Source organism: Falco biarmicus, chromosome 3, assembly GCF_023638135.1.
Source record: "Falco biarmicus isolate bFalBia1 chromosome 3, bFalBia1.pri, whole genome shotgun sequence".
Lineage (NCBI taxonomy): Eukaryota > Metazoa > Chordata > Aves > Falconiformes > Falconidae > Falco > Falco biarmicus.
The window spans coordinates 47,973,355-47,999,698 of record NC_079290.1 but is presented as its reverse complement, the minus strand read 5'-3'; the positions used below and the strand labels follow the sequence as shown (position 1 = coordinate 47,999,698).

At 36.3% G+C, this 26,344-nt stretch overlaps 1 protein-coding gene across 1 annotated transcript in view; it reads left to right on the top strand.

Annotated features, from left to right (window-relative positions):
* LOC130146937 (lipoxygenase homology domain-containing protein 1-like) overlaps positions 1 to 26,344 on the top strand; it is a 143,613-nt gene that overhangs the window by 53,846 nt on the left and 63,423 nt on the right. Inside the window, exons 14-23 of the mRNA XM_056333582.1 lie at positions 1,322 to 1,403; positions 2,955 to 3,010; positions 3,155 to 3,187; positions 9,116 to 9,285; positions 14,941 to 15,160; positions 16,498 to 16,652; positions 18,489 to 18,702; positions 19,356 to 19,365; positions 20,056 to 20,236; positions 22,560 to 22,770. Coding sequence (XP_056189557.1) covers positions 1,322 to 1,403; positions 2,955 to 3,010; positions 3,155 to 3,187; positions 9,116 to 9,285; positions 14,941 to 15,160; positions 16,498 to 16,652; positions 18,489 to 18,702; positions 19,356 to 19,365; positions 20,056 to 20,236; positions 22,560 to 22,770 — 1,332 coding nt within the window. The remainder of the gene's footprint in view (positions 1 to 1,321; positions 1,404 to 2,954; positions 3,011 to 3,154; positions 3,188 to 9,115; positions 9,286 to 14,940; positions 15,161 to 16,497; positions 16,653 to 18,488; positions 18,703 to 19,355; positions 19,366 to 20,055; positions 20,237 to 22,559; positions 22,771 to 26,344) is intronic.

Genomic DNA, 26,344 nt, shown 5'->3' with positions numbered 1-26,344 from the left:
CCTCCCTATGGGACAGAGACTGCCACCTTCTAGGGACTTCTAGATTGTATTGCAGCCAGGGAGGGAGAGCATCAGGATAAACAGGACAGTTGTCTGCTTCTGACCAAAACATCCCTCATGCTGTTTTGCTACGATGTGTTGAGAAATACTGGTATGAGTCAGGCAAAACCTCATAATCAATATGACAAGTTATGAGTGGTGTAGACACAGTGAGAACAGTATATTCAAAAACAGCTTTGCAGGAGAACTGTACTAGTCACTAGGATGGTTATTGGGAGTGATCTAGGAGATCAGCGTGAATGTGCCAGTGGTTACTGCTGTTAGGGAGAGGATGGAGTCAGTAGCCCCACAGAAGTGAGGCTGCACAGCTCCATGCATGCCGGTCCCACTAGTAGCAAGGTTGAGTATGTGTTCCCAGTAGTCACACACACAAACACTTTTATAAAGCACATATACATATGCAGATGGCTGGTCACACGGATCCATAGCACATACACAGACACAAACAGCACCAATGACCTTATCCTGTTATGCTCTCCTGCTGACTGGAATGGCAGTCCGTCAATGGCAAATATATACATATATACACACACATATACACACACACACACACACACATCTATATATCTACATATATATATACATGTTCATTATGGATGTGTGTGTATATATATATCTATATATCCATACATACAAATATATACATACTCATGGATGTATAAGGCCTCCAGTAGTTGGCCTTAGATGCTCAGTCTGTCCAGTTGTTGGTCCTGGATCCCTGGACCATTAGTTTTCCCAGTTACTGCCACCTAGACATACAAAGCCCCTCCAAAGCCAAAGTCCCACTCCATTTGCAAATGAGAGCAGTAGTCTTCATGATTTATTAATTAATACTCTTATATATGCAATAAGAACTTCACTCACAGAGGACCAAAATTTGCAGCTTTCACACAAATCTCAGTTAAGTGTGTAGATTTGTCCTGACATCCTTGTGCCTGATCACAAGGAATCAAAAGATGTAGGCTGGGATGTGAATGGCACTGTCAGTTTGCACATGTGTGCACATACTTGTCTCCAAGGAAAAAACCCACCCCTCTTAAAATTAGAACAGAGCAAGGCAGAGAGGAATTAACATTGTATGTCTAGTGAGAGACACAGAATAATAAAGCTTTCATTCTGTTAACATATCTGTTTAGCTGAGCTCTGTCTTAATTGGACATGTGTTTCTGCTGGAAAAAGATATTGTGGGCTTTTTTCTTTAAATGTATTCAAAATAAAAATGCATTATTTCACATGATAAACTTCTGTCATTTCAACACAGGCAGTGGATGGTTCCTGGATAAGATTGTCATCAAACATAAAGAAGGAAAGGAAGTTCAGGACGTTGTATTTCCTTGTAATAGGTAAGCCATTCATGGAAAAAACGAATTTGTTACACTAAGGAAAAAATTGCAGAACAGGCATGTGCACACAACTTAGATGTATGAGCAATGCCCCAGAGTTTTTCAACATAAAAGGGATGAAAAATTTTGCCAGTGAAGACAAGGAACAAAAAAATGCTGTACTGGTATAGAAGGGAGTCATAGACCAATGCAAAGAAGTCCAAAACCAAATGTTGCATAGGAGGAAAGGTGCATAGATCTTTTTAAAATTTAAATTATACAGAGACCACATTAAAATAAACATGCTTTCAGTTCTCATTCTTTTCAGAAGTATTATGTGTAAAGGTCTAGCTGCACTGATTTTGGTCAGTTTCTATTTCTCAGTCACTGTAAACCTTATACACATCCTGGAAATCTTAAACTTTTCTCCTAAAGAACTACAATATTCCCTTTCATTTAGTAAATCTTTACTTGTCTGTCTTACTAGGTCTAGAATTTTGCTACCATGGGCAAAATTAAAAAATGCTTGTCTCTGTCAGTTCTAACAATTACTAAACAGCCTATTCTCACAAATTTTCTTATTATCTGAGGCAACTGCAACCTGAACTTTTAGCAGTCATGAAGCTGAATCATACGGCTATAACAAAAAACCACAACCCATAAAATAAGCCAATATATGGAAGTAAGGATCTGTGTATGTTTATATATTAATATATTCAGTACAATAGAAATAATTTGAAGAATTGTGATGTAGATCCAGTTGATTCTGTAGTATGTGGTTTCCAGAATCTGTGAATTTGGGTTACATGGCTGAAATAGCTTCCAGGAGAAGGAGGAGGAGGGAGAGGGAGGAGGGAGGAGGGAGAGGGAGGAGGGAGAGGGAGGAGGAGGGAGAGGGAGGAGAAAGAAGGAGGAGGGAGAGGGAGGAGGAGGGAGAGGGAGGAGGAGGGAGGAGGAGGGAGAGGGAGGAGGAAGGAGGACTTCATACATAAGACTTGTATTCATAGTTCTGTTACATACAAGAAGTGAAATATATTATGGCTCCCTGGACTTACAGAAATGCAACATCAACATGAGCCAATAGAATAGAAGCTGATAGTGAGCACATATTTATTCATTTTTAAATAAGGAGATTGTTAAAGGTTGTAAAGTGTTATTATATGAGTGTGTGGGGTCAACCAAAGGAGTATGGGTGTATGTTTGTAGTGAAATGATACTGCAGGAAATCTCCATGTATTCATTAGTATTAAAGACAAGTAAATTTAGTTAATTGCTGCAGATCTACAGTAGCTTTAGAAACTTCCAGAAATACTTCATATTTCATATAATGTACTTCATATAGCTACCATGAAAATTACTATTTGCCTGAATCAGTGATCCAAATTCTCCAAATAAGATTCAAGTCAACTTTGATGGATGTATAAGAGAAAATTCGACCTAGAGAGTAGTTTCAAGGCATAATTTGATAAAAACATTAAAAAATACTGTTGAGGAGAGAAGGTAATTGTCAGATTATTTGTAAAATATAGATACCTTTTATTAATCTTATTATATTTGTTTTTGCAATGAAAGATGGTTAGATGAATATCAAGACGATGGGAAAACTGAGAGGGAACTAACTGCCAATAGTAAGTATTTCGTGTTATGACAATATAGTATATACTTAATGCCTAGTTATTACTGAGGAACCCTTCTGAATAAGTCTGTAACTTAAGAAGAAAAGTTGATAATAAAGCTTGTTCACATATTTTTTTTTCCTGTTCATATTTTAGAGGATGGCAGTTCAATGAAGGTGTTCCTTAAAGGTAAGAGTTATTTTCTGCAGCATTGTTTTTGCTGTTTGGATTTAATCTGTAAAACAGTATTGTGACAAATATTTGAGCAAGTGACCTTATTATATTATGTAAATTACCAACTGTGAGAGAAAATGAAGACAAATTGGTTGGCAGTAGTCTACAGAAAGGACTAGGCCTTTACAAGTAATTGAGAAAAGCTCATAACTTTTTCTGGTTTTCTTCATATTTCTACTATTCTGTCCTGAAATCAACCAGGAATTCTTCTGAGAAAAGATTCAAGTGTTGTTTTGTTTATCCCAATGTCACTGCCATTTAATACGTGGGGACAGGCCCCCTAGCAAACATCAGCAAGTTGAAAAATGTGTTGTGAAGTGTCAGTGGAAGTGTTTTCAGGTCAAAATCCATCAGGGTATTCCCAAAGGAACCAGAAATAATGCAGGGCTAAACTCCAAATCTGTTACTGAAGCTAAATGTAGTATATGCAATCAGTTCACTAAATCAGCTTGAATTGATAAAAAGAATTTAATAAAAAACTAATTGCCCAGCTTTCTGTTTTTATACCTATAAAGACAGCCCCGTCACTTGGTACGCTAGTACTTTCCAAGTGTTTAAAATTTGGGATACCATCTCTGCATTTCTCCCTAACCAGAAAACAGACTGATGCAAGTATGTTTTAAACATTTAACTGTAAGTATGTATTCTGTGTAACTGTGTCTGGGAACTGCATGGGAGAAGCTAAAGTAAAAAAAGTAACAATTGCATTTGTGTCTGAAAACAGAGACTTGCCTTCTGTAGGATGAGTCCCGATCTCTCAATCCAATTCCAGTTTCAGTGAAAGTTAAATTATTTGCATTCAATCAAACAGTTTAGTCAACAGCTTTATTGTTCCATGGCAACATAACTTTGACAAGAGGAGACTGATTAACGTGGGTAAGTAAAGTTTTTTTCACAGAGAAATTTGATTTTCACAAGTGACTTGGAATTGGATTCTGCATTCTGCTAACTGCACAGTTCAGAGTTGTAGCCATAATATCTATTTCACCTTATGTTTAGAAAATAGACTGTATTTTACTACTAATCTAAGTCTTTCCAGTGCAGCTTCATTCTTTATTACGCTATAATAAGCAGGCACAGATGCACAGACTGCTGAGAGCCTGTGTGTCAAGAGTGGTTAGCCACAATATATTGATTATGAGAAGAAAGGAGGGGCTTACTCTTAACCAATTTGTGAAATGTCACATTGTCGAGATGTCCAGGAGGACCCAAAGACTGTGTGCTGGTTTCTTAGGTTGAGATCAGAGCTTGTGAACAATGAAGCTACAAAGAAGAAAGTTTTTACAAAGTATTCTGCCAATTAGCTATGCATCAGCTTATCTTGAATTGCTCTTTAGCCATCTTCTCTTTACCCAGGGGGGCATTCCATTAAGGAACTGTGATAGGTGAGAGATAATGCTTTTACACCTTCTGTAAAAAAGATGATGAGCAGGACTGATCTCAGGATTGTTTACAGTTTAATTTATGTTGTCATACTAGTTACCTCATAGACCCTGCATGTGAAAAGACTGAGGTTTATAGGAGGGTAATGATCACGAGAGGTTTGGAAAAGTATCTTATACTCAATTCTGTGTCAGTCAGTCATGACACTGTACCAGGGTTAGAGGTGATGAGAGAGAATTCCAGAGATGCAGAGTCTTGGAAGAAAAAGTAATTGCTTTAAATTCTCCCAGCAGCTGTAGCAGTGAAGATTTCATATGGTAGAACAGATAGGAGCCCCATTACCGGTGGAAGTGAAAACTTTCTGTGTAATAGACATTTACTGAATGAGAGGCAAGCAGCAATGTTGATGTTAGGGAGCCAATGTTTTATGCATTCATGTGGTCGTATTCTATATGAGCTGCACTCTGGAAGTGGGCTTCAGAGAAAGTCATAGAATGTTGATTGGCCTAATTCAGTTTTGTTTGGTGAGTTTCAGGTCAAGATAATTGTGCCTAGGTCAGGTCTAAAGCAATGGTTACAAACCAAAACACTTTACAAGTCACTCTGAAGGTCAGAAATATCATTCTCTGTGGGTAAGGCTAGTAACCTGTTCAACCACCTAGCCAAATAAGAGTTTGAAAGTCGTCATTGCTAAGGAGGTTACTTGAGGGCTCCTGGTCCTTTTTCAGCCAGGCTGGCATTATGGCAGCTTCAGTGAAACATAAATCCCAGATCCCTGTGAACACTGCTGCTAGCTTTGGATTCTGCCAAAATGCAGCGTGTCTGTATCAAGCTTTCTCAGCAACTTTCATACATCTGTAGATTACAAAGAGATTATGACAAATCAGGCGCAGGAGCAGATTTATCTATATTCTTGTGTTTCCACCTTGTATATTTGATGCACAATAAAAAGACAAATTGTATTGCCCTGGTAGAGAAGGCAGAGAGCTGCTCTCAGCTCTCAAATGGAGCTGTTTTGAGAGAGAGTGGGACTTCATATCACACTAAAATTTTCCTATATTGTAGGGGAATTTTACCACTTCCTCCCATTTTCTCTATTTCTTTTCCTTTTCTGCCTCAAAATAGATGGAGTATTGTTAATAGCACATAGATAAGAATTTTCTTTCAAAGCAAGAAGACCAGACATAGCATAATTCCAATGTTGCCTGCACTGCAGTCAGTTACAAGGAGCAGGGCTCCTGTAAGGTGATTCCTGTAGGGTGCTCTGTGGTATTGTGGGCTTTTGTAGGCAGCAAATAAAATATTCTTCAACATAAATGAACAAGTTCAGTTAATAGATATTTCTAGGTTGACTTTTCTTGTGTTGTGCAAAGTTGTTGGTATTAAGACATATGGAAAATTCGTAAGAAAAGAGAAAATATTCAGTAAATTCTCCCATGACTTCTTTTGTTTTTAAATTATTCCCCACCTTCAAAGTATTTGCTAATGGAGTAAGAATAATCACAGAATTCCCAAATTGTAAATGGATTGGTCCTCCTTCTAAAAATCAATGATACTATGTATTGCTGGGTGGAGGCTAAGAAAATAAAATACACAGACTGACTACGCTGCCTCAAGGCAACACAAATTTCTACAATTCCTGGGAAGTAAGCAACCTGCTCCTACATCTAACTAAGTGTGAATGTCATTCTAGGTCTTAAGCCCCCCAAAAAGAGTGAAAATAATTGGAATAATGTATTATAAAAATAATGGTGGCAGTCTTCTAAAAATACATAATTTGTTCATATTTTAAAAAACAGAAAAAAGCCTTCCTTTTTCAGTTTCCTGAGTTATATTACAAGACATTGACTTCATGTTGGCCAGTTTGCTATGTGCAGAAGTCATCGCAGGTTTGATTTTCACAGTTTTACTGCAAGCATCTTTCAGGTTCCAAACTAGTGGTTAAAAGACTTTCTGGAAGAAAATTGTTATGATTAATTCCATTTAACTTCTGGAAGTCAGCAAATGACTCCTGCTTCTAATGTAACTCTGGATACATCTCTGTAATGTGAAATCAGATCCTTGGTTATATTAGTTTAGAAAAGAGAGAATTCTGAGATTTTATTCACAGAATTTTATTTCCTCTCCACCATTCATTTCAGGAGTTCCCATACTGATGTCTCAAAGAAAATAGCTACAGCTTTACAAATAAAAGTACAATAATACGCTAACACGCCAGTCACTCTGAAAGGAAGTTAATGCATTTCAGTAGTATGAGAAGTCTCTTTTTTCTAATGTGGCCATGAATATGAAATGCAGAAGATGAACTACTCAAGTCCAGTTATCTGATTTCCAGAACTTCAGAATAACCTGAAAAGATATATAGAAGTCACTGAACATAATAAGTATTTGGCATCTGTCTCCTGTCTGGTGTACCCATTCTTACCAAGTAGCTGTCTAAGTGAATATGATATTAGATAAAAGATTTTTTTTCTTATTCTAGCATGAGCAGCTTAAATGAATTTGCTGAACTGAGAGAAAATGCAGGCAGTCTGGGTTAGCTCAGTTACCAAATTGTAGAAGCATTAAAAGTAAATGTAGGAGAAAAACAGTCACAGATGCTAAGAGGTCTTAAAGCTGTTAACTACTAATTTATTTCCTGGAAAACTCCCAATCAGTGTTCTTAGCCTTTCTTCTGAAATAATTTAAAATACAGTCATGGATATTAATTAAAATACATCACCTTGCATGAAATACCTTCTTTAAACATGCTGCCTCTTTGAGCAGGGAGCAGACAGTTATGTATCTGTGCTTTCTCCTAAGTTGGGGCTTGCTCTCTCCTGAAGCAGATAGATATTACAAAGAGAAAAAAAAAAAAAAGCTGGGAAACACAGTAATGCAAAATGATCTTAATTCCCTCTCTGCTGTGTTCCTGGGACGGCATTCCAAATCAGGCATGGTTGGAGAGGATAAGAGGTTCAGGGCTATGTTGGGAGTCTTTGTAAAAATTTGAAGCTGCTCATAAACCCTCGGAGTGCTCAGGAACAGTAAAAGCTTAAACGGTGCTTGACTTCACCAAGTGTGACACCCTGAAGGGTACCACATGCCAACCTGGCACAAGGAGATAAAATTCAAAGCTGGCACATATATCAAACAACAAAAGTTCCTCATTAGGCAAAGCGTAGATCTCCTACATGGTACATCTGATGCATTCCTGGAAATGACCTCAAAAAAGAATTCAGATGGAAGGATCCTTTCAGCCAGCATGTTACTCGGAAGACTGACTGTGAGATGTGTAGTTGCCTGGCGTTTTGTAGCTGAGCCTAGAAGAATCAGGGAACGGTCAGATGTAATGCATAAACAGCTTTTACAAGGGGAAAACCAGAATTAGCTAAAGAAAGCAATGTGACAAACAGGGAAAAATTATAACTCAAGAAAACCAGATCAGGTTTTCAGCCAGTCTCCAACTCCAAGCAGGCAGAGGAAAACAAAAGCTATGAAAAAACCGCACAGTATCATAAGAAAAAAAATAACAACCAATTTATTTCTGAATTAAGCTGTTCTAAAATTTATTTTGTCAGCACATTGCATTACAGGCTTACACAAAATCGCAAACTAGTTCTCTTTATATTAATCCTGTTAGCAAATTATCATATTAGCACAGTACTGGTCACAGTCTAAGCGTAGGCTTTTAATTTCCTTTCGCTGTTAAGTTCCCTTTGCCATGCGGGATCAAGTGCCTTTTCTACAAATAATTAGTTCAAATTCAGGGGAAGATTTACTTTCAATAAGTTAAGTAACTTTCTAATCTATACTGTCCATCTAAGACATAGTACTTTTTCCACACCTGGAATGGTTTTCTGTAACTTCTCAGTTGCATTCTGGACTTCTGAATGAGTACACATCACCTACCAAAAAAGAATGTCTGAAAGGCCCAAACCATGAACTGAGGTCAGGGCAAACACCTCTTTGGAATTCCCTAAATTTTGGATTCATCCCTAATGAATGATCTGATCTGACAAATAAGAAGACAACATGACAAATTAAATTAGAAAAATCTGAGAAAAGAAGTTTAAGTTTCATTGTTTAACTGGTTGTGTATTATCCAGCAATTCTTGCAAATTGATCACATGCAAGTCTTTAAAAATGTTAGTTTTCTTTTTCATGTTATGTAAGAACACTTTAAGAACTGGAATTTAATAAATTAATTACTGTAATTAAAGCAACTATTTTGTTATAAAGAATGCAAAAACCTAGGCAGAGTACTTTTGCTGCTTTCTTGGTGTTAATTTCCGCTTTCAAACCCACTTCAATTGTCTTGTGTTTATCAAGTCTGATTTAAGTTACAATTATCTTCAAGAGAAGGGATGTCTATCTATTTTTATTAAATGGAATGTAACTTCATAGTAATCTTTAAATTCTTCTTTGTAATAATAACAAAGACATCCGTTGCTCTCTGCCATTGATACTACAACTGTTTAATTGCTACATTAATGAGAAAGATGTTTTTGTTTTGTTTAGCACAACAGTGGAGGGTGCAGGTTAAAACAGACGGAGATTCCCCAGAGCCACAAGAGTGTAAAAGGACCCTTGTGATTTATGGCTCAAAGGGCAAAAGTGATGAGCTTCTGCTTTCTCCGCAAAACCCAGGATATGTGTGCTTTCTACCCAGAGCAACAGATGAATTCATTGTAAGTCATAAATATAGAGTACTGCACAGAGTTCATTATGACATATAACAACAAAAAAGTATATATATACACACACGTGTGGAATGCTAGTTTAACTGGTACAAATGACATATTTATTTACAAAGATGGAATGATACAACTTTAGATCTTGGGTCATTTTTCTGGTATTCCTGTTCCTCTACAGACAGCTGTAGTGTTCTCTTTGAATTTTCAGTGCCTTCGAGGGTATGTATCATGGAGAAAAATGGTCCCTTTTGTGTAATTTATTGCATTCACCAGCTCATCTTGCATTTTTTCCAATTCTCTAAAGATTCCTGAGTTGCGGTTTATACAAAAGGCAATATACAATTATTTGCGAAAGCAGAAAATGAAGGATCTAACAGTATTCCCAGGGGACACAAGTGGGCTTTTCTTTTCTTTATTTCAGTCTTTGTAAAGCAGCATCCACTCTCCCCAAAAATAGTCCTTTCTCTCAGGCCAGCAGGCAGAGGATTTTTCTGGATAATCATAAATCAGTACAGAATGTATTCAGGCATATCAAAGTGTGATGAACCCTGAAGCAATGGCATATATATGGCCAGCATTGAAATCAACCCTAACACAGCCCACTACCTGTACACCTGATGCATCCTGCTGCTTTGAGAGGATTCATCTGAGGCATCGTTTTAATGTTTAGATTCTGTCCTGGTTTTCTAGGTTAACTCACTGCAAATTCTGTTGATTGGCATGAAGTACAGCTTCTAGCCAGTGAGATGGGAAAAAGAGCTTACAATTCAAAGCAGTTTTATAAAGCTCAGAAATACTTTTCAATGGCTGCAATAAACGTCCTGAAAAGAGTGGCAAAACTACATTTAGAAAATGTTGTCAAAGCTTCATTGTAATGACCTGATCCATGCTGAATTTTTAATTTAAACAACAAACTAAAGCCATTTAAGAACTTTACAGGGAGTAAATGAAAAGATAAATGGCACTTCTTAAAGACAGGAAAGCAGCTGCTTATCAGAAAACAGACAGGAAACACACTGAGCAACAAAAGGAGCTTCCTAAACCATTGACATAAATTGAAGAGGTCAGTAGAGGCAGAATCTATCTATGGAGCAACCGCACCAGCTGGCTGAATTTTGGCAGGTTTCATTGCATAAAGCAGGCCTCTGCTACGTCTAACTTGTTGGTAATTTCCCAAATGACATGTATGTCTTGTTAAGACTGCCGAATTTCAATGACTGGGTACCATGCTCAGAGAAATTAGTATTGTTATGTGTCAGTTGTGGTTGTCCCTCATAGTACACTATCCTAGGTACTATAGCACCATATCCATTGTACTGGGCTCCCACTCCAATGGCTTTCTAGAATGCTTGTTCATACTTTGGATTGGCTTTGGGTTAGTGCCTATGTTTTCCCCTTAGCTATTTGTGTGTTTGGTTTTGTTGCTTTATACAAAGAAGTTAAAACTATTTGAGTATTGTTTAAAGTGCATGAAATTTTGTTTCTGCCACATTGCTTACAGTGTTTGTTTCACAGGTTTTGGGGCATTCTAAGGAAATCAGAATAGTGGGTCTGACATAAAGGAGCATTTGGGGATTCACGGATATCTTCATAAATACCTTCATATCTTCTCTGGGTGGTTCAACTCATAAACTCACTTTTTTTTTATTCTCCCTTTTTTGTTCTTATTAAGGCTATTCAGAAGAATACAGAAGGTTTGCTCACATTCTCCCACTGTAGCAGCAGGCTGGAGGCATGAGCACAGTATCACAAGGAGGACAAGCTGTGAATTCAGCTTTCCAACAAGCAGGAGTAAATGAACTTTTAAAGCCCCCCCCAAGATCCTGGTCTTAGACAAATGTCCTCGGTAATATAGTGCAGTAAAAAGAACAACAGGTTATGTGCTATAAACAGCTCACATTGTTTTGAACCAGTAGGCTTAATTTTGATCTCAGACATACACTTATTGCACACTGTGGACAGGAAGGCATGTAAATTCCTGATTTTCCCGGTGTTCTCACACAAATGGATGCACAGATGTGTATTGTATTCAGAATCATTATTTGATCCAAAATATTTCTACCCAACTCCTGTGAAAGAGCAGGTGTAGTTTAATTGCATGTAGCAGGCGTAAAGAATAAATTGCTAAAAGAGATAAAATAGCAGCATGCTATCAGGTACAGTTGTTGGGTTTCAGTGGTCTCAGGCATCTGTAGTACAGTGGGTGAGCTGCTTAAATAAGAATACATTTAATTAGAACACTTTAGTTCTAAAAATAAATTGAGAAGGAGGTAATGTGTCAATGTTATTGAATCTGCTGAGAGTTCTAGCACTGAAGATAGCATGGTAAGAAATCATGACACCTTCAATAAACACATCGGAAAATAACCTGGAAAATGAAAGTAAACTGACAGTGCAGTAGTAGTTTTAGGATGCTTTGACCACACCTTCAACTAGAATAATTTATGCACTTTTTTTTTTTTTTTTTTTAGACAGGGCAGTAATAATGAATTTAATTTATAGGTGCACCCAAACAGTAAATTTTACAAAGCCTTAGTTGCATTAGGCATTGAAGGCTTAGGAGAAGTCCTGGGTGAATCAAAAAGGAGAAGATTCAAAATATGAAATTCTCTAATCATCTTCATCAGTTACCTGAGATCTTCAAAACACCCATGGCTTTCCCAGAGAATCCTCTTGATTATAAGAGCTATGATACTTCAACCATGTATTGGAAAAAATATTGTGTTGTTAGTTATATGACAAATCACATCCAACTCAGCTAAGATTTCAAGTACTGAATATTACATAAAACTGTTCAGAAGAAATATATGTGGAAAAAATATCAGGAAATTATAATCATGAATAAAACCCAAGGTATAGTGTCTTCTTGCAAGCATTGTCTGAATTTAAAACTAGGATATTCACTGGATATATACTTTGTGATGGATTATTTGTCTGTCTCTGCTTTGAAGGTCATGTTACATCAATTAATAGGCATTGATGGAGGGAAAAGCCAATTATGGGATCAGATAGGATACCGTATTCCAAAGGGAAACTGATCGTATTAAATTGCTCAGAAAAGGATTACAGGAATGATGTAATGGCAATGTTGTGTTACAATGATGGAGATGAACAGAGAGGTTAATAATGTCCAGAACTTGGGGTAAAAAACAAAACCATGAAAAAGGGGGCAAATATCTAACACACACAACTGAAAAGAGTTGGTGTTTCATTCCATGGATCATAGACAGTGTAATTACTAGTGCTTGCTGGCTCAAAGGCAGTCATGGAATTAATTGAAATTGTGAGTCTGGAAACAAAAGGGGAAATTGTTGCTTTTAAATAGTCTGTCCAGCATTCTGAAATAATTTTCCTATATATTTCATTTATGCATTTCCTACAAGGATTAAAACACATGCATTTATGACAATTTAGAAGCTCAGAGAATTCCAAATTTGGGTAGCAGAAGACATAGTAAAATGTGAGGTACACCTTGCCCTGTAATGTAAAAATATCAAGTTCTGTAATGTTGCAACTCCAAACGAGAGAGCTGTATGGAAGAAGTTGTGCGTGGCATTTAGAGTAGCTGTGTGATACAGTCATGAGGTGCATCTACAAGAAAGAAAATCCGCAGGCACTAATTTTACAAGTCAGTAGTCTTGTTCTGAAAGAGAAGCAGCAATGATGATGTTGCCTGTGAAGGAACTGTAGTTTAAGTGGGTGAAGAACCTGTGTGCTTTCCTCTCAATGAATCCAAATAATTCCTGTTAAATTTAATAAAAGAAGAATATATATTTTAGGAAGAATTAGATCACTTGGTCCACCATAGTTAATAATACCCTTTGCAGCATACATAGCATGAATGAAAAACTCGACATTAAATTCTGCCCATGTATTTCCCTTTTCGTGGCACAATGGTGGAGACCAGAGGAATCTGTGAGGACGTGGTAGATCCAAGAGGCATAATGTCCCTCACATGTGCATTGTAGTCTGGGACAGCCTTAAGTTCTGCATGCATGATGGCATACAGACAGGCAGGGCAGGCTAGGCTTAGAGAGAGAACAAGTTTGGTGCCTTCTTCTTCAGTGTAAAGCCACCACTGTGGCTTTAGGAAGGATTTCTTCCCTGGTCCTTAAAGAACAATGCCTTGAATCTTGAAATTTTGTAGGAGTGACATGGCAACCACTTATAACACCTTAAGAAATTCAGACTAGAAGGGATCTTTTAAGTCATCAAATGCAATTCCTTCCTACCATGGGCCTCTTTTCATAAGTTCTGTATCACAAACAGTTCAAGCTCCTGTACAATTATTTTGGCACGTTGCTTTATTTTCAGTTAACTGTTCCTCTTCATACTTGGATGTTTTACTAATTCTGATTTGCATAACAGTTATTAATGACATCGACCAACTGTTTCCCAGAATGACAAACCCACACTTTTTATATTCTTCCTCACTAATAAGATTAAGGTAGCTGATACTTCCCTACTTGCATGTGTTCACTGTGCAAAAGCACATGAACTAGCTTTAAGCAAGCTGGGTCAGCAGTGAAGGGCTTTCAGGTTCAAAGCTCTGTTGGGAAGGAGAATAAATTAATCTATTAGGAGCTCTGTACTCTGTTTTAGGACCCAGTCTGCTGGTGATGCTGCTGGTCCCAGAGCATGATTGTGTAAGAGTAACTTCAGTTTCTTACTGTGATGCTACTGGGTGCACAAAGCATTTATTTCCTGACAACAGTCACCAAAGCTTATGTTGTGACTGGTCTGGAAGAAGATAAAAGCAGTATGAGAGAAGAAGGCCTCTGGCAACAATTTCTGTTTTGATATTTCTTAAAAATAATTGTTACCTTTAAAAAATAATAGTTGTCTTGTTTCATTCGAAAATCGCTTCCCACCCTGTCTTTCTTGCAATTGCCAGCTGAAAGGCTGAAGCACTCCTCTTCCCAGTGTTCAGAAGACTTATGCAGTGGTTAATGTTGGGCAGATAATTAGTGCTTGATGCAGTTTGGTATCCCAGTTCCCACAGCTTGAGGTCGTATGGTTTAACCAGATCTCACAGAAGCCCACAATCAGCAACCAGATTTTGAATTTCCCATATGTAGTATGGGAACAGGGCTGTGTTGTTCTACTGAGTTATTTCTGTAACATTAATGATTTACTTTCATGCAGAAATATCCCTTCTCTTTTCCAAAGAATTGGTTATAAAGCAATTTCATGTTCTAAATCCAATCATTTTGCAAATGAGAATTTAGTTAAAACTTTTTAGGCTCATAGTAATTATCATTAATTTTAATACCTCACTTGACTGCTGATACCAGAACCTTTAATTGTAAGTTAATGTTCTCTTTATCCAGTAGGGTCAAAGCTTTACATGTTACCTTTTGTCTAAAGGGCTTAAATTCAGAGATGTTACTAATTTTAACCTTAACTCTCACCCTAATGATAATCATGCTTACAATACTTGTAAGGGAACAGAGGAAAATAAGGGAGACAATCTCACCCATGATTATACCATAAAAAAGAGAAGGAATGATTCTCTCAACACACTTATTCCAGCCTCCAATTCATCTTTTCCATTGGTTAAAGTTTAGGAATTCTACACAGATATTTGGGAAAATCTCTATAGGTGAACCAGCCCTGACACTATGTTCTTCCTCATCATATTTGTTGCAGATTGAGACTGGAGACCTGGGAGATGTATACAAGATTCGGGTCAGCTGTGATGATGTGCCAGGCTTTGAGGGTTGGCATTTGAAGTCTTTTCGCTTGGAAGAGCTACATACAAAACAAGAACTGAAGTTCAACTGTAACTGCTGGCTCTCTCTTAACAGAGATGACAAGGAGCTGGTGAAGGAATTCCCTGCAGTCAATGAGGACCAGAAAACTTTACCAGGTAAAACCACTGAGAAGATATAAACAGTGTTAACTAGCCTTTTGAAAAGAAATCAATGCCACAGATATAATATAGCACTTTATCTGGATTTGCTATCTTCAGTGGCTCTGTTGCAAATGTCTTCATATATGCACTGCAAAAATGCTGACCACTTAAGAAATTTTAATTTTCCAGTTCAGTTGCATATTGGGTTTCACAGATGCTAAATCTTCTGTATGATTCTAAGTGTGCAAAACTGAACAATGTAATTATATTTTTAAAAGATAAAGCTCATGTTCAAAGCCATGGACATGATTTGTGGTAGACTTACTAGTGAATTAGTCAGCTTATAGCTCTAATAGCTTTAATTACTAATGCAGGTATCAGAAGTAAGCCTCATTGTACAAAAAAGTTTTATATTTGTTTTTTGCTAAGGTCTATTTTTTGAGATGCTGAGAGTTTCAGAGTATATTCAGAGGTGCACTTGGAATGTGAAGACTTAACAGAAGTACTGTGTTTGTTCAGAAAAGGTAGCAGTTACTGTGAGATAAGAGTAATTAGAGGCATGACTGCATTTCTAAAGTTACAGAAGTTCTGGTCCCTGAATACCTCAGTCCTATTCATGACCTTAAAAGAAACTGTAGCATTACATTAGTTATATGTTAACTCGGCAGAACTGTACACTGAAAATTACTTTCAAAATTTTTGGTTATTCATTTTGTATGAGCATGAATATGTATGTGATTTAATGATCTTCCTCAGAAAAAATCGAATCTGACTGTATAGAAGTGCATTTATATTGGAGGATTATAGAGGCAAAAAGTTTATAGCTCCTGATATGCACCTTAAATTAATAAGTGCATTTTGTAAATTTTTATACTTATATGTCATGTTGTGTATCCGGATGCTATGCTACATCAGTCTCTGCTATTCTAATTTACATAAACTTTACATAGTATCTTATTCTTTAACCTGTGATAGTTATTATCTACCGCAAAGATCATTCCATTTCTAACAGTCCCTGAACACACAGATGAGTTCTTATTTTCCAGGTCTTGAACAGTAAAATAGAATTGGGCAGAATTTGTCTAGATTTTAGTAGCTCTAAGGTGCATAAGTCTAAAATTTCCTTTGAATTCCTAAGGAAATTAATGGAAATTCTTCTTTGAGCTTAGCATGAAGAGGTCAGATTCATGAAGGGCAACCTCACTATTTCAGTCACTGTGTAGCAGATTTTTTGGTAGCTGCAGAAATAAAAACAAGCAGTAGTTTTACTAATTACTCTCTGTTGATGTTTTCTTTTAAGTATACCTTGTACTTAACAAGCTTTACTTGAACTTTTTCTTCTTTTTGTACAGTGTATAAGTATGTTGTGTCTGTACATATTGGTGACCGCTGGGGAGCAGAAACTTTTGCGAATGTTTATATCACTCTCTATGGCAAAAGAGGGGACACAGGCGTAAGGAAACTTCATACGTCTTTAGCAAAAGGAAGAAAATTTCAAAGGGATAAGGTAATGGCACAAAAATGCTGTTATATGTGCAGGGTTTAGCACATATATCTTATTTATCTTCCAGATATTTGCAGTAAACCAATGCCAGTGTTATGTCTTTCCTGTACAAGGACATCCCCACATGATAATAAATGCTCCACATGAGCACACAGAAAGCTGATTACTGGGGAGAACCTCTGTGATCATGCTTCTTGCTTTTCCGTTCCAAATACAGAACAGCACAGGTAGCAAAGAATTAAAAATCAGTGATTCGAAATGTTACAGAAATTGCTGTGAGACTTCTGCAGTCAGTGATGTTTCTGTAACCACAATCCCACATGAAACAGTAACTCAACGTCTAGTCAGTAAGTTTAGACAAGAGACAAGAATTCCACTTAGAGAAGAGAATGCACATAAACCCAGTGTTTCTAGATGACTAATAACAATAAAATTCTTCTCTTAGGCTTTCCTATGAGAGGTTCACTCCCTGAACATTGACGTTTAAAAAAGCTCACTACCAAGTACACTGTCAAGGAGAGTCTTACATTTCTGTGAAATTATTTAATTAGACAATTACCACAGCACTTGGTAGGGTAAAAGAAGAATTGGTAAAAACCAGAGAATTTCTAGATTTCATTTCTGCAGCTATGCCTTATATACAGAAGATAGCACTCTACAATCATTATTTTAATTTACCTTCATGAACAGATTTATTTCCTAAAATGTCTTAACTTTAAAAAGTTAATTATTTCTGCTTAAAATCTGCTGTTGGGTCCTGACTATTGTTAAAAAAACCTACCTCAATATTTTTGGCATATGAAAGTACTTCTAATATTAGTAACAGAAAATCTACTTCTCCAATATTTTTATACATAGGATTTTGGCAAGTATTAAATTTTTTAGAGATTGGTTTGCTAATATGTTCTTTTTCAATTTTCCTGACATCTGGGTTAGTAAGTTCCTACTATTGAATGAATGTTTTATTGGCATGACGATGTTAGATATAATCCTAGATATTGCTGTTCCAACACCAGTTGTTAATAATCTTCTTGACCTTTTCAACTACCATCTGGCCCTAGGCTGGGCCATATACAGAACACCTGGCTTTCTTACAAGCAAAAAGTTAGTGGGGCATATAATGTCTTGCTTTGCTTTTCACATTTTTCCTTGTCTTGTTTTTATTGCCCCTATTCTCACACACTGATGCTTGTGTTTACTTCTCTTTGTCTTCCTCTGCCGTCTCCATTCTGCTTCCCTTCCCATGTCTCATTTTTGGCTTGTTCTCCACCTTCATCTTAACTTAGTCCCTTCTATTACTTTTTTCTCCATTTGCTGTTTCCACAATGATTTTCATTTTGTAAGAAAAACAAAAAGACAGGCTTTTCTGACTATTGCAGAAGAATTTAGAAGCTATCTTGGAGCGAACACCTTCTTTTTAGATTTCTAACTTTTCTTTAGGACTATTAATATATATCTAGGTTTGTGTGATAAATTTTAGAAGCTAAAATACTCTGAAAGATAGAAGTTTGACTGGAACCAAAATCTTGTCATAACTGTTTGACTGTCATAAGTTTGAGGTATATACATTTTAATGTAATATGAAATTATTGATGAAATGATCCATATTGTCTAAAGCTCAGAAGTTACAATGCATCATTAATGATGAATATGGAATTCAATGTTAGGTATAGTGCTTTCATAGATTACAGAGGATAGATGTTATGTTAAATATTAAAAATAATAAAAAAAAGACACGAATTTTAAATCCTCAGCTGAATCCAGGATTATATTTCCCCTGAAGTTAAAGTATATTTGGGTCCAAACTCTGTTTTATTAAGTATTTCCCTTTTTTTGCAGGTGGATTCATTTTTGGTGGAAGCTGTTTCCCTGAGTGATTTGCAAAAAGTGGTCATAGGACACCATGGAGAAGGCTATGGGGCTGGGATGTACCTCAAGATGGTAACAGTCAAGGAATCACAGGACTTGGACAAAGAATGGGTCTTCCCATTGTGGAACTGGCTTGATACTCATCTGGGACTATATGATACTGTTTGTGAGATTGTGACAGTTGGTAAGCTCTTCTGCAAAACTAGCCTGCCTGTTTATATATATATATATATATGTATCTGTAAATTTGCCTAGAGCTCTTGCAAATTTCTGTAGTAGCCTTCTTTTATTGAAAATGTGAATTTTCAGTCTGATCTTACTACTATAGCAAACCCACACCTGGTAAGGTCAAAGTTAATAAAATTCTCTTTTGTCTATGTGTTGTGTATGGAACACTTGCCTTCCAAATTAAATATACCAGATTGCAATGAAAGATTTAAAGCAGTTTAGAGTTTGGAATGTGTTCCTCATGGGGATAAATAGCATAAGTTTTATGAACCACTTTTCAGGCAGCTTAGGATCCCATTTGAAATCCAGAGAAAAGTTACTGTAGTGAAATAAGCCTAGCCTTTACCTGTGGTATTATTCCACAGCACAAAGCAACAGTTTTAGTTTCTGCTCATTTCAAGCCTACTATGCCACAATTTGTGCAAATCTAAACCTGGATGTATACAGCAAAAGAACACTCACAGCAGGACCTTCAGTCATTTAGAACTAATAGAAAAGATTCCTTCCTTCAATCCTGTGAAAACAATTTAATGTAAAGTAAATAAGCTACAAAAGTTTGTCCAGGGATAAAAAGCTTTAAAACATAAGGTGCCCATGATAGATACACAGGTATTCAGTTGTGTGCTTTTTCTGAGTTGTGGAAAGTGCATTTTACTGAGCTGTTCATTTCCATGAAATAATTTTAATTTCCTGTAGAACGGTTAAAACAGAGTGAAAATGAAGGATAACAGTAATTAAGGAAGAGAAAGAGAGGGAGATAGTAATATTGATCTTCTGAGATCTGGCAAATATTTTTGCATGTTTATTATAGGTTTACCTGTCAGTCTTGCACTGTTACAGCACATATTATATTGCTAGGTAAGATCTAGTTACAAGCAGAATTCATTAGTATCATTCATTTTGCATTAGGTGCCTACATGCTACATATGGCTGGTACTTCTGAATGATAAATTAGTTTTAGTAACATTGATTGCTTTTTCAAGAACAATTAATTAGACCTCTAAAAGGTGACTGAATGTTCTCTTAGCAATTACTTCTAAACATGACAAGGAAAATACCTTGGCATCAACAAAATAACTCTGAAACTAAATTTTAAACACAGAAGGAGTATTAAGGTGTTAAAGTCTTGGCAAATATTCTAATAAAGGGATTGATGTGTTATTCTTAGTGAGCTCTTGCTATAGATACAACATAAACTGCAAACAGAGCTTTGTTTGTGTACCGTAAAGGCTATGGTCCTGCTATATTATGTCATTCTCTCATGTTGTCTTCTTTCCTCTTTCTCTCTGATAATTTTTAAAGGTAGAAGATTGACTAGTCCTAAACTGTCTGAAATCAATATGAATTCATCAGGTCTCTGGATAATGGACATCATTGGATCTGACTTGAGCGATGAAGAGGGTCCAATATGCCTTTCTTTTATCTTCTACGGCAATCTGAGTCGCAAAAAGTTGCCACTTCAAGTTACAGGAAAAGCAATTCAGATCAAAGTACTTCAACCTTTCTCTATTGAAAGAAAAGTCTAAGAATCATGTAGCCAATAACCCACTTAATTTTAAGACAAATTGTTTCTTTAAACTAAACCACCAAATTGATTTTTAAGTCCTCTGTGCAGGTTTGGCACAGGTCATCATTTTTGTCTGTAGGTAGTAACACTGTCGCTTGAACAACGGTTTTTGAAGGAGCAGATTCTCCCAATGTGTGATGCTGAGAATGCCTAAGTGAGCAAATTGGTCCCTTGGTGCATATCACAGTATATACCACACTGCAGGTACTGATTTACAGGTTTTGTTGATCTCACAAAAGTAAGTAATTTGTAAACACACAGTATGCTATGGGATACTATAGAAATTTTGAGGCTGATGATGGAGAAGGAAGAATCATAAATGAGATAAAACTTACAGAATTATCATTTTTCTCTTTCATGTAATTTATTCATCCCTGCCACCATGTTTCTCCAGGCTAACTTCCTCTTCTTGCAGGGTTTCTCTCTTTTTTTGCCTGTCATTATAATTGTCTTTTCCCTCTTGATCAGCTCCTTTTTACCCACAGGCTTTCTCCTTCCTCATTTGGTTCTGCCCTTCCATTGTTTGTCTTCATTTCCTCCTATTACCCATTAACTGAAATATTTACAAACGTCTTCTGCTGAATTGTAGGCTGCTTCTTTTCCCAACGCTCTTACCTCCCTCCTGTAGCTATAATTCCTTTGCATTGCCAACGCTGTCTCACTCTTACGCTTTTCTGGGTTTGTTCTCCATGAAAGAATCTGGAGGTAAGCATGGCAGATACCTCCTCTGGCTCAGGAAATCTCTGAGCCACAAACTGCTGGAAGCTAGGGCAGTATTCAAGGGAAGTCTAACTACCACCTGTCCCGTTCTTGTACTGCTTGCTCCATCCTTCTTTTGCCCTTCGTGGATTTTGAGGAAATAGTTGATCCCTGTGAGAAAACTGGAATTTTCAACCTTGATTCACTTCTTAGCCTTAGTTTTAACCTTGATTAGTTCATCCTGTAGCTGCAGAAAAAAGTATAGGGCAGGACTGAGGGAATGGGAGCAAGTGGGCAGACAGGGAAGTGGGAACCTCACAAGCTAGCTTTGCATCAGAGAAATATTTCCATGAAGCCATATCCTGAAATATGTTTCTTCATGATTGACTGCTGCAACCATGGAATCAGGTAGCAAAAGGAAATCATGTGGGGGGTGGGGGAAGAGCTGAGGAGACCCTTGGCAAAAAGCCCCCAAAGTGAAAATATATTACATTTTATTTAGAGGTTTATCGGAAAGCAGCCTTGAAGTTGTGGTTAAAGAAACTGTTTCCTGGTTCTCCTTCCTACTGGTCAGGTAAATTTGACTCAACGATTGAGCTAAGGAAATAGTTGGCTGTTTTCTTATGTTCCTCTTTTCTTTAACGCAAGAGGAACTAAATAGATTCGCCTAGGCCATAAACGTGATCCAAAATGAGGAGTACCCAGAAGGTTTTCCTAAGTTATTTCTAGGAATCTCTGGTAAATATAAAGAAATAGAATAAAACTGGAAGTGCACTGTCAGAGGAAAGGCTGAAGTCAGATCAAATGCACTTCTAGTAGCTGGGCAGCTTTTGAAATGGAAGGGTAGGGGAAAGAGTATGAGAAGCAGAGAATAGGAAGAGGGAAAGACAACTTCTGTTTTCTCTTTTTCTCTTACAGGGAAAAATCAATAATTATAGTTACCTAAGGCCTCCTCTACTTTCACTTACTCAAGCAATGCTATGTCACAGAGCTGCTGTACTATCTCCAGTAGAACTAGGAGATTTTTTCCCAAGAATGAATGCAATAAGAGGAAGATTTTAATAGGCACCTTCTATATGAAAACTTGATGTAGGGTAAAGATGGAGGAGCTCTTGGATGTTTCCTCAAAAACAGTTTAATACTCCTTCAAATTTATAGTTAAATGCACCATTTTTTTGCTACAAGTTGTAAGAAATATTTCTAATAGTGTTCAAAATGTTTTACATTGACTAAAGCATCTGTGCTTGCAAATAGTCTACTGAATCAGTGTAATATCTATGGACACTCTGTCTTGTTCTGTGTACCAATTTCAGCAGTGACTGCCATCATTTGCTCCCTGATATCAAACCTCAAGCATTGCATCTCCTCATTCAGGGTAGTAAATAAATTTTGTATTCATTAGAAAGGGGAAAAATAGTAGCAGTTATAAATCTGTCCCAGTTCTTTAACTACTGAAGTTTGCTCACCTGTTGCATACAGCTGTCAACTACATTTGATCTGGCACAATTAGAATGAGATCCATTAATCTTCTCTTCCTCCTCACATAGGATGAACTGGCAGATATTGGCTTAATAGACAAAGTTCAGGTAACTGGCTCACATAGCAAGCTAAAACAGTCATGGCACTTAGATTTACTGCATATGAAGCACACAGGCACAAAGGAAGAGATGTATTTAGCTTTTGACTGCTGGTTCAACCCTAAAGAAGACAAATGTGTGGAACTGCCGGCTCTCCACGCAGATCAGGAGCCTTTGCCTGGTAAGCTAAATCCTTTTTTTTTGCCACTGGGGTCAGGATCTGTCACTGGAACCCCAGTATATCTCTTTTGGGCCTAAAACACTGTGAGGATTTCCACAAGAATTTGATATTAAGCAGTATGATTTTTTTTTCACATGCATTTATCACAAAAGAAAGCTGAGAGAACAGAAATCATTGGTATCAGGATTATGACAGATGCTGTAACTGATGGCACCAAACTTAGGATTTGGCTTCTTTCATGCTAGATGATGTTCCACTTTTAGTTTACTTATTATCTCTTCAAATTAATGCTATGTCAGCTGAAGATATGTACAAAATATCATCCACTGTGTGATATTACCTGAATCTTCCTATTCACAAAAAAGTATGTGACCTAGAAACATAGTAATTTTTTTAAGAATGAAAGAATTGCAGAGTTCCTACAAAACAGAGGCAGAATTTTTAAAATGTGTTATAGTTAGCCAGCAAAGAGATATCCCAGAATTTCAATTGCACTAGTGTTTTTATTAACATTGATGAGAAGTTTACAGCACAGTAAATAATATTCCACAAAACTATATATTAAATTGCATGTTTCTCTGCTGTTAGTAACACATGCGAATTGTATGATGCCAGAGAGACAATAAAGTGATTTTTCCCAACCCTCCAGGAATATGGAGAGGAACAAAAAATTGCATACTGATAACTTGGCCACTAGCTATTTAAGAACAGGCTTACCATCTATCCAGTTCATTAGAATAAAGAGGATTGATGGGAATAGTAAAGATCATATATTGAAGCTTTTAGTGACAGTTAAGAGGTTTATTGCTAGAGGCCATAGTACAAAAAGTGTTCTGCTTAAGCAGAAATTAATAGAAAAAGATGGAAGTGGACCAGAAAAAGGAATAAAATATTCCATGTGAACTTTTGCACACTATTCTTTAAAGAGATTTTTCCTGAATATTTCATTCCATTTAAAGTTGAAACTTGGACAAATGAAACACTGAAGACCTTTTAAATTTGTGGGTTTGAGTATGTTTCCATAATTTTAAATAATTAGTAGCCTTGTATTCATTTACTGAAAAAAACTTATGGTTTTGATCCATCAGATTCAAAACAACATTGGATATTGGATGTAATATATGCAGAATGTATGATTATGAATATAGGAAATACAGAACTTGTTAAAAAGCTCTATTTCCCCAACTTATTTATGAAAAAGTTGGGAAAAATGTATGTATTGGTAATTATTTTTAGAATTCAAAATTGCTAAATGTTTAACTACATATAAAAAGTCCAGAAATTCAAACAAGAAGATTTTCAAGAAGACACACCTTCAAGCCTCTATTATGCTGAGAACCACATGGAGATACTGTCAGACAGTATTATCCTGATTTGCAAAGCAATTTTGTTTTCAGATATATTAGAAAGATAAGGTGTTTTTCTTGGAAATTTTCTAGGAAAAACATGTGTATATACTCTCCCTTGAAAAATTATTCCATTGATGGGTAGTATGTACTAACCTAAGAAGTTTCCTACAAACCATTTTCTGGACTCCAGTGATGTACAACTGGAAGTGTTAATATCAATTTTATTCTTTGTAGTCCCAATACTAATTCAGTCTAAAATTTTAGTCAGCTTCTTCCTTGTGTTCCAGTTTGATTACTAGAGACAAAAAAAATAATATTCATTTTTATGTGTTTGCTCTCATTATTGCTTTGAAAGAGACATCCATTATGGAGGTGTCTTTAATGAATGTCTTGATAGAATAAATTCAAATAAAGACAAAACAATTTTGAAAGATATTGATCATTGCTTTCCCCAGACAAAGCAAACAACAGGTATATATCTTTATAGGAAGCAAAGTAAATGCTAAAACCTAAGCATCCAAATAAACAGTAACCTTTCTCAGTAATGTCAATTGCCTGGTTGTAAGGAAAACCATACTAACATAATTACTTCTGTTCTAAAATAATTGATTCCATGAGATTTAGTAAGGCAAACCCACATACACATGCTAATTTGTAATCTTCACAAAAATTGCAATTCCTTTCGTTAAAAGCAGTGAGCACTCTAAATTTTTCCTGCATCTACAAACACATTTGTTCCATTTTCCCCCATCTCTAACATCTAATGTATCCTCTGTCCATGTCTCCTGCATATCCCACCTCATCTGGTGGGGCATGAGGATAATTTTTCATGGCCAGTAAATCCCATCACAGTTATCAGCTATCATTGAATCTTTTCTTAATAATTAAAAACAAACACATGAAGAAAAAATAAGCAAAATTTAAACTTGATTCTCCAAAATTGTTTCTTTCTGCTATCTGTAGAAATATTTCTTCTTAAAAGTGAGTGCCTGATTCCAGACTAGAGGTATTTTACCAGATTGAATTATTCTAAAAGAAACAGATCAAAGTTTAATCAAACAAGATTGAACTATTGCATAGTTTAATTAGATTCTGTGAGATTATCTCAGAGCTTAATTTGTGTTCTGGATATTAGCTAGTGTCACAGAAGGAAATATTTTTTTTTATTTCTTTTCTTTAGTCTGCCCATCTTAGTGTTTGTGAGCACATTATTTTAGTCTATCTGTATCATAGGTCAAATTATTTACCATGCACCTTTTTGGACTTTGGATTAAAAGACATTGATTAATTTTTTTTTTTATGAATTCTGTGATAATTCTGTGCAGGACATTGATGTGCATATGAAAACATTGGGACAAAGTTATTGAACACAGTAACAATTAACATTTTAGAAATTCTTGCTGTTAGACTCCAAATTTCTTGATTTTTTTAGATAATATCTTGATTTTTAGAATGCCATTATTTGTGACTGCAGTTTAAGGTATGCATCAGGAGTTATATAACAATAGAATCTCTTTCTGAGTAAGAACTTTGAAAGAACTTTGCAATATATAACTGTCAAAGCAAGTATTGAAGATCAGCGTTACCTTTACTAAAGGATTTTTAATACCAGTTGCAAACTGGCCTCTTCTGGTTGACTTTAGGCTCCTCTGAGATAAAAAAAGTGCATTTTCTGGTGTCTACTGACATCCTGCTCCTCTTCACTCCCCCAGTCAAGTCTGATAACATAAGAATGTGAAGAGTTTAAGTGTTTAATATCTGTAGTAAGAAACATCTGTATTAGCAAACATATTGACCTCTATTAAAAATCATCCAACTTTATGTTGTTGTAGTTAATAGACAATTATAACATTTCACTGCTTTGTTGATTACAATAGATCATTATTATGTGGTAGTGTACCATGATATGTTTGAGCATGGAGTAGTTTTTCACTACATGATACTTAACTCTTCCAGATACAATTCAGTCCAGAAGCTTATATGTATCAGTTAATTGCTTTTTCATTAAAGTTAATGGTAAGTCTCATATTATCTTCCAAAGGAAAGAAGTTTAGAGATGCTTCAGCTAATGTAGTCTTTTGACTTACTAGTCTTCTTAGCTCAAGCATGACTCCAAACGCGCATGAACCAGCCTGGCTTAGGAGTAGAGCTGGTGAAGTGAATCATGCTGTTCTGCTCACTTTTATTGATTCAAATTCCTGCTCACTCAGGCATCTTTCTACCAC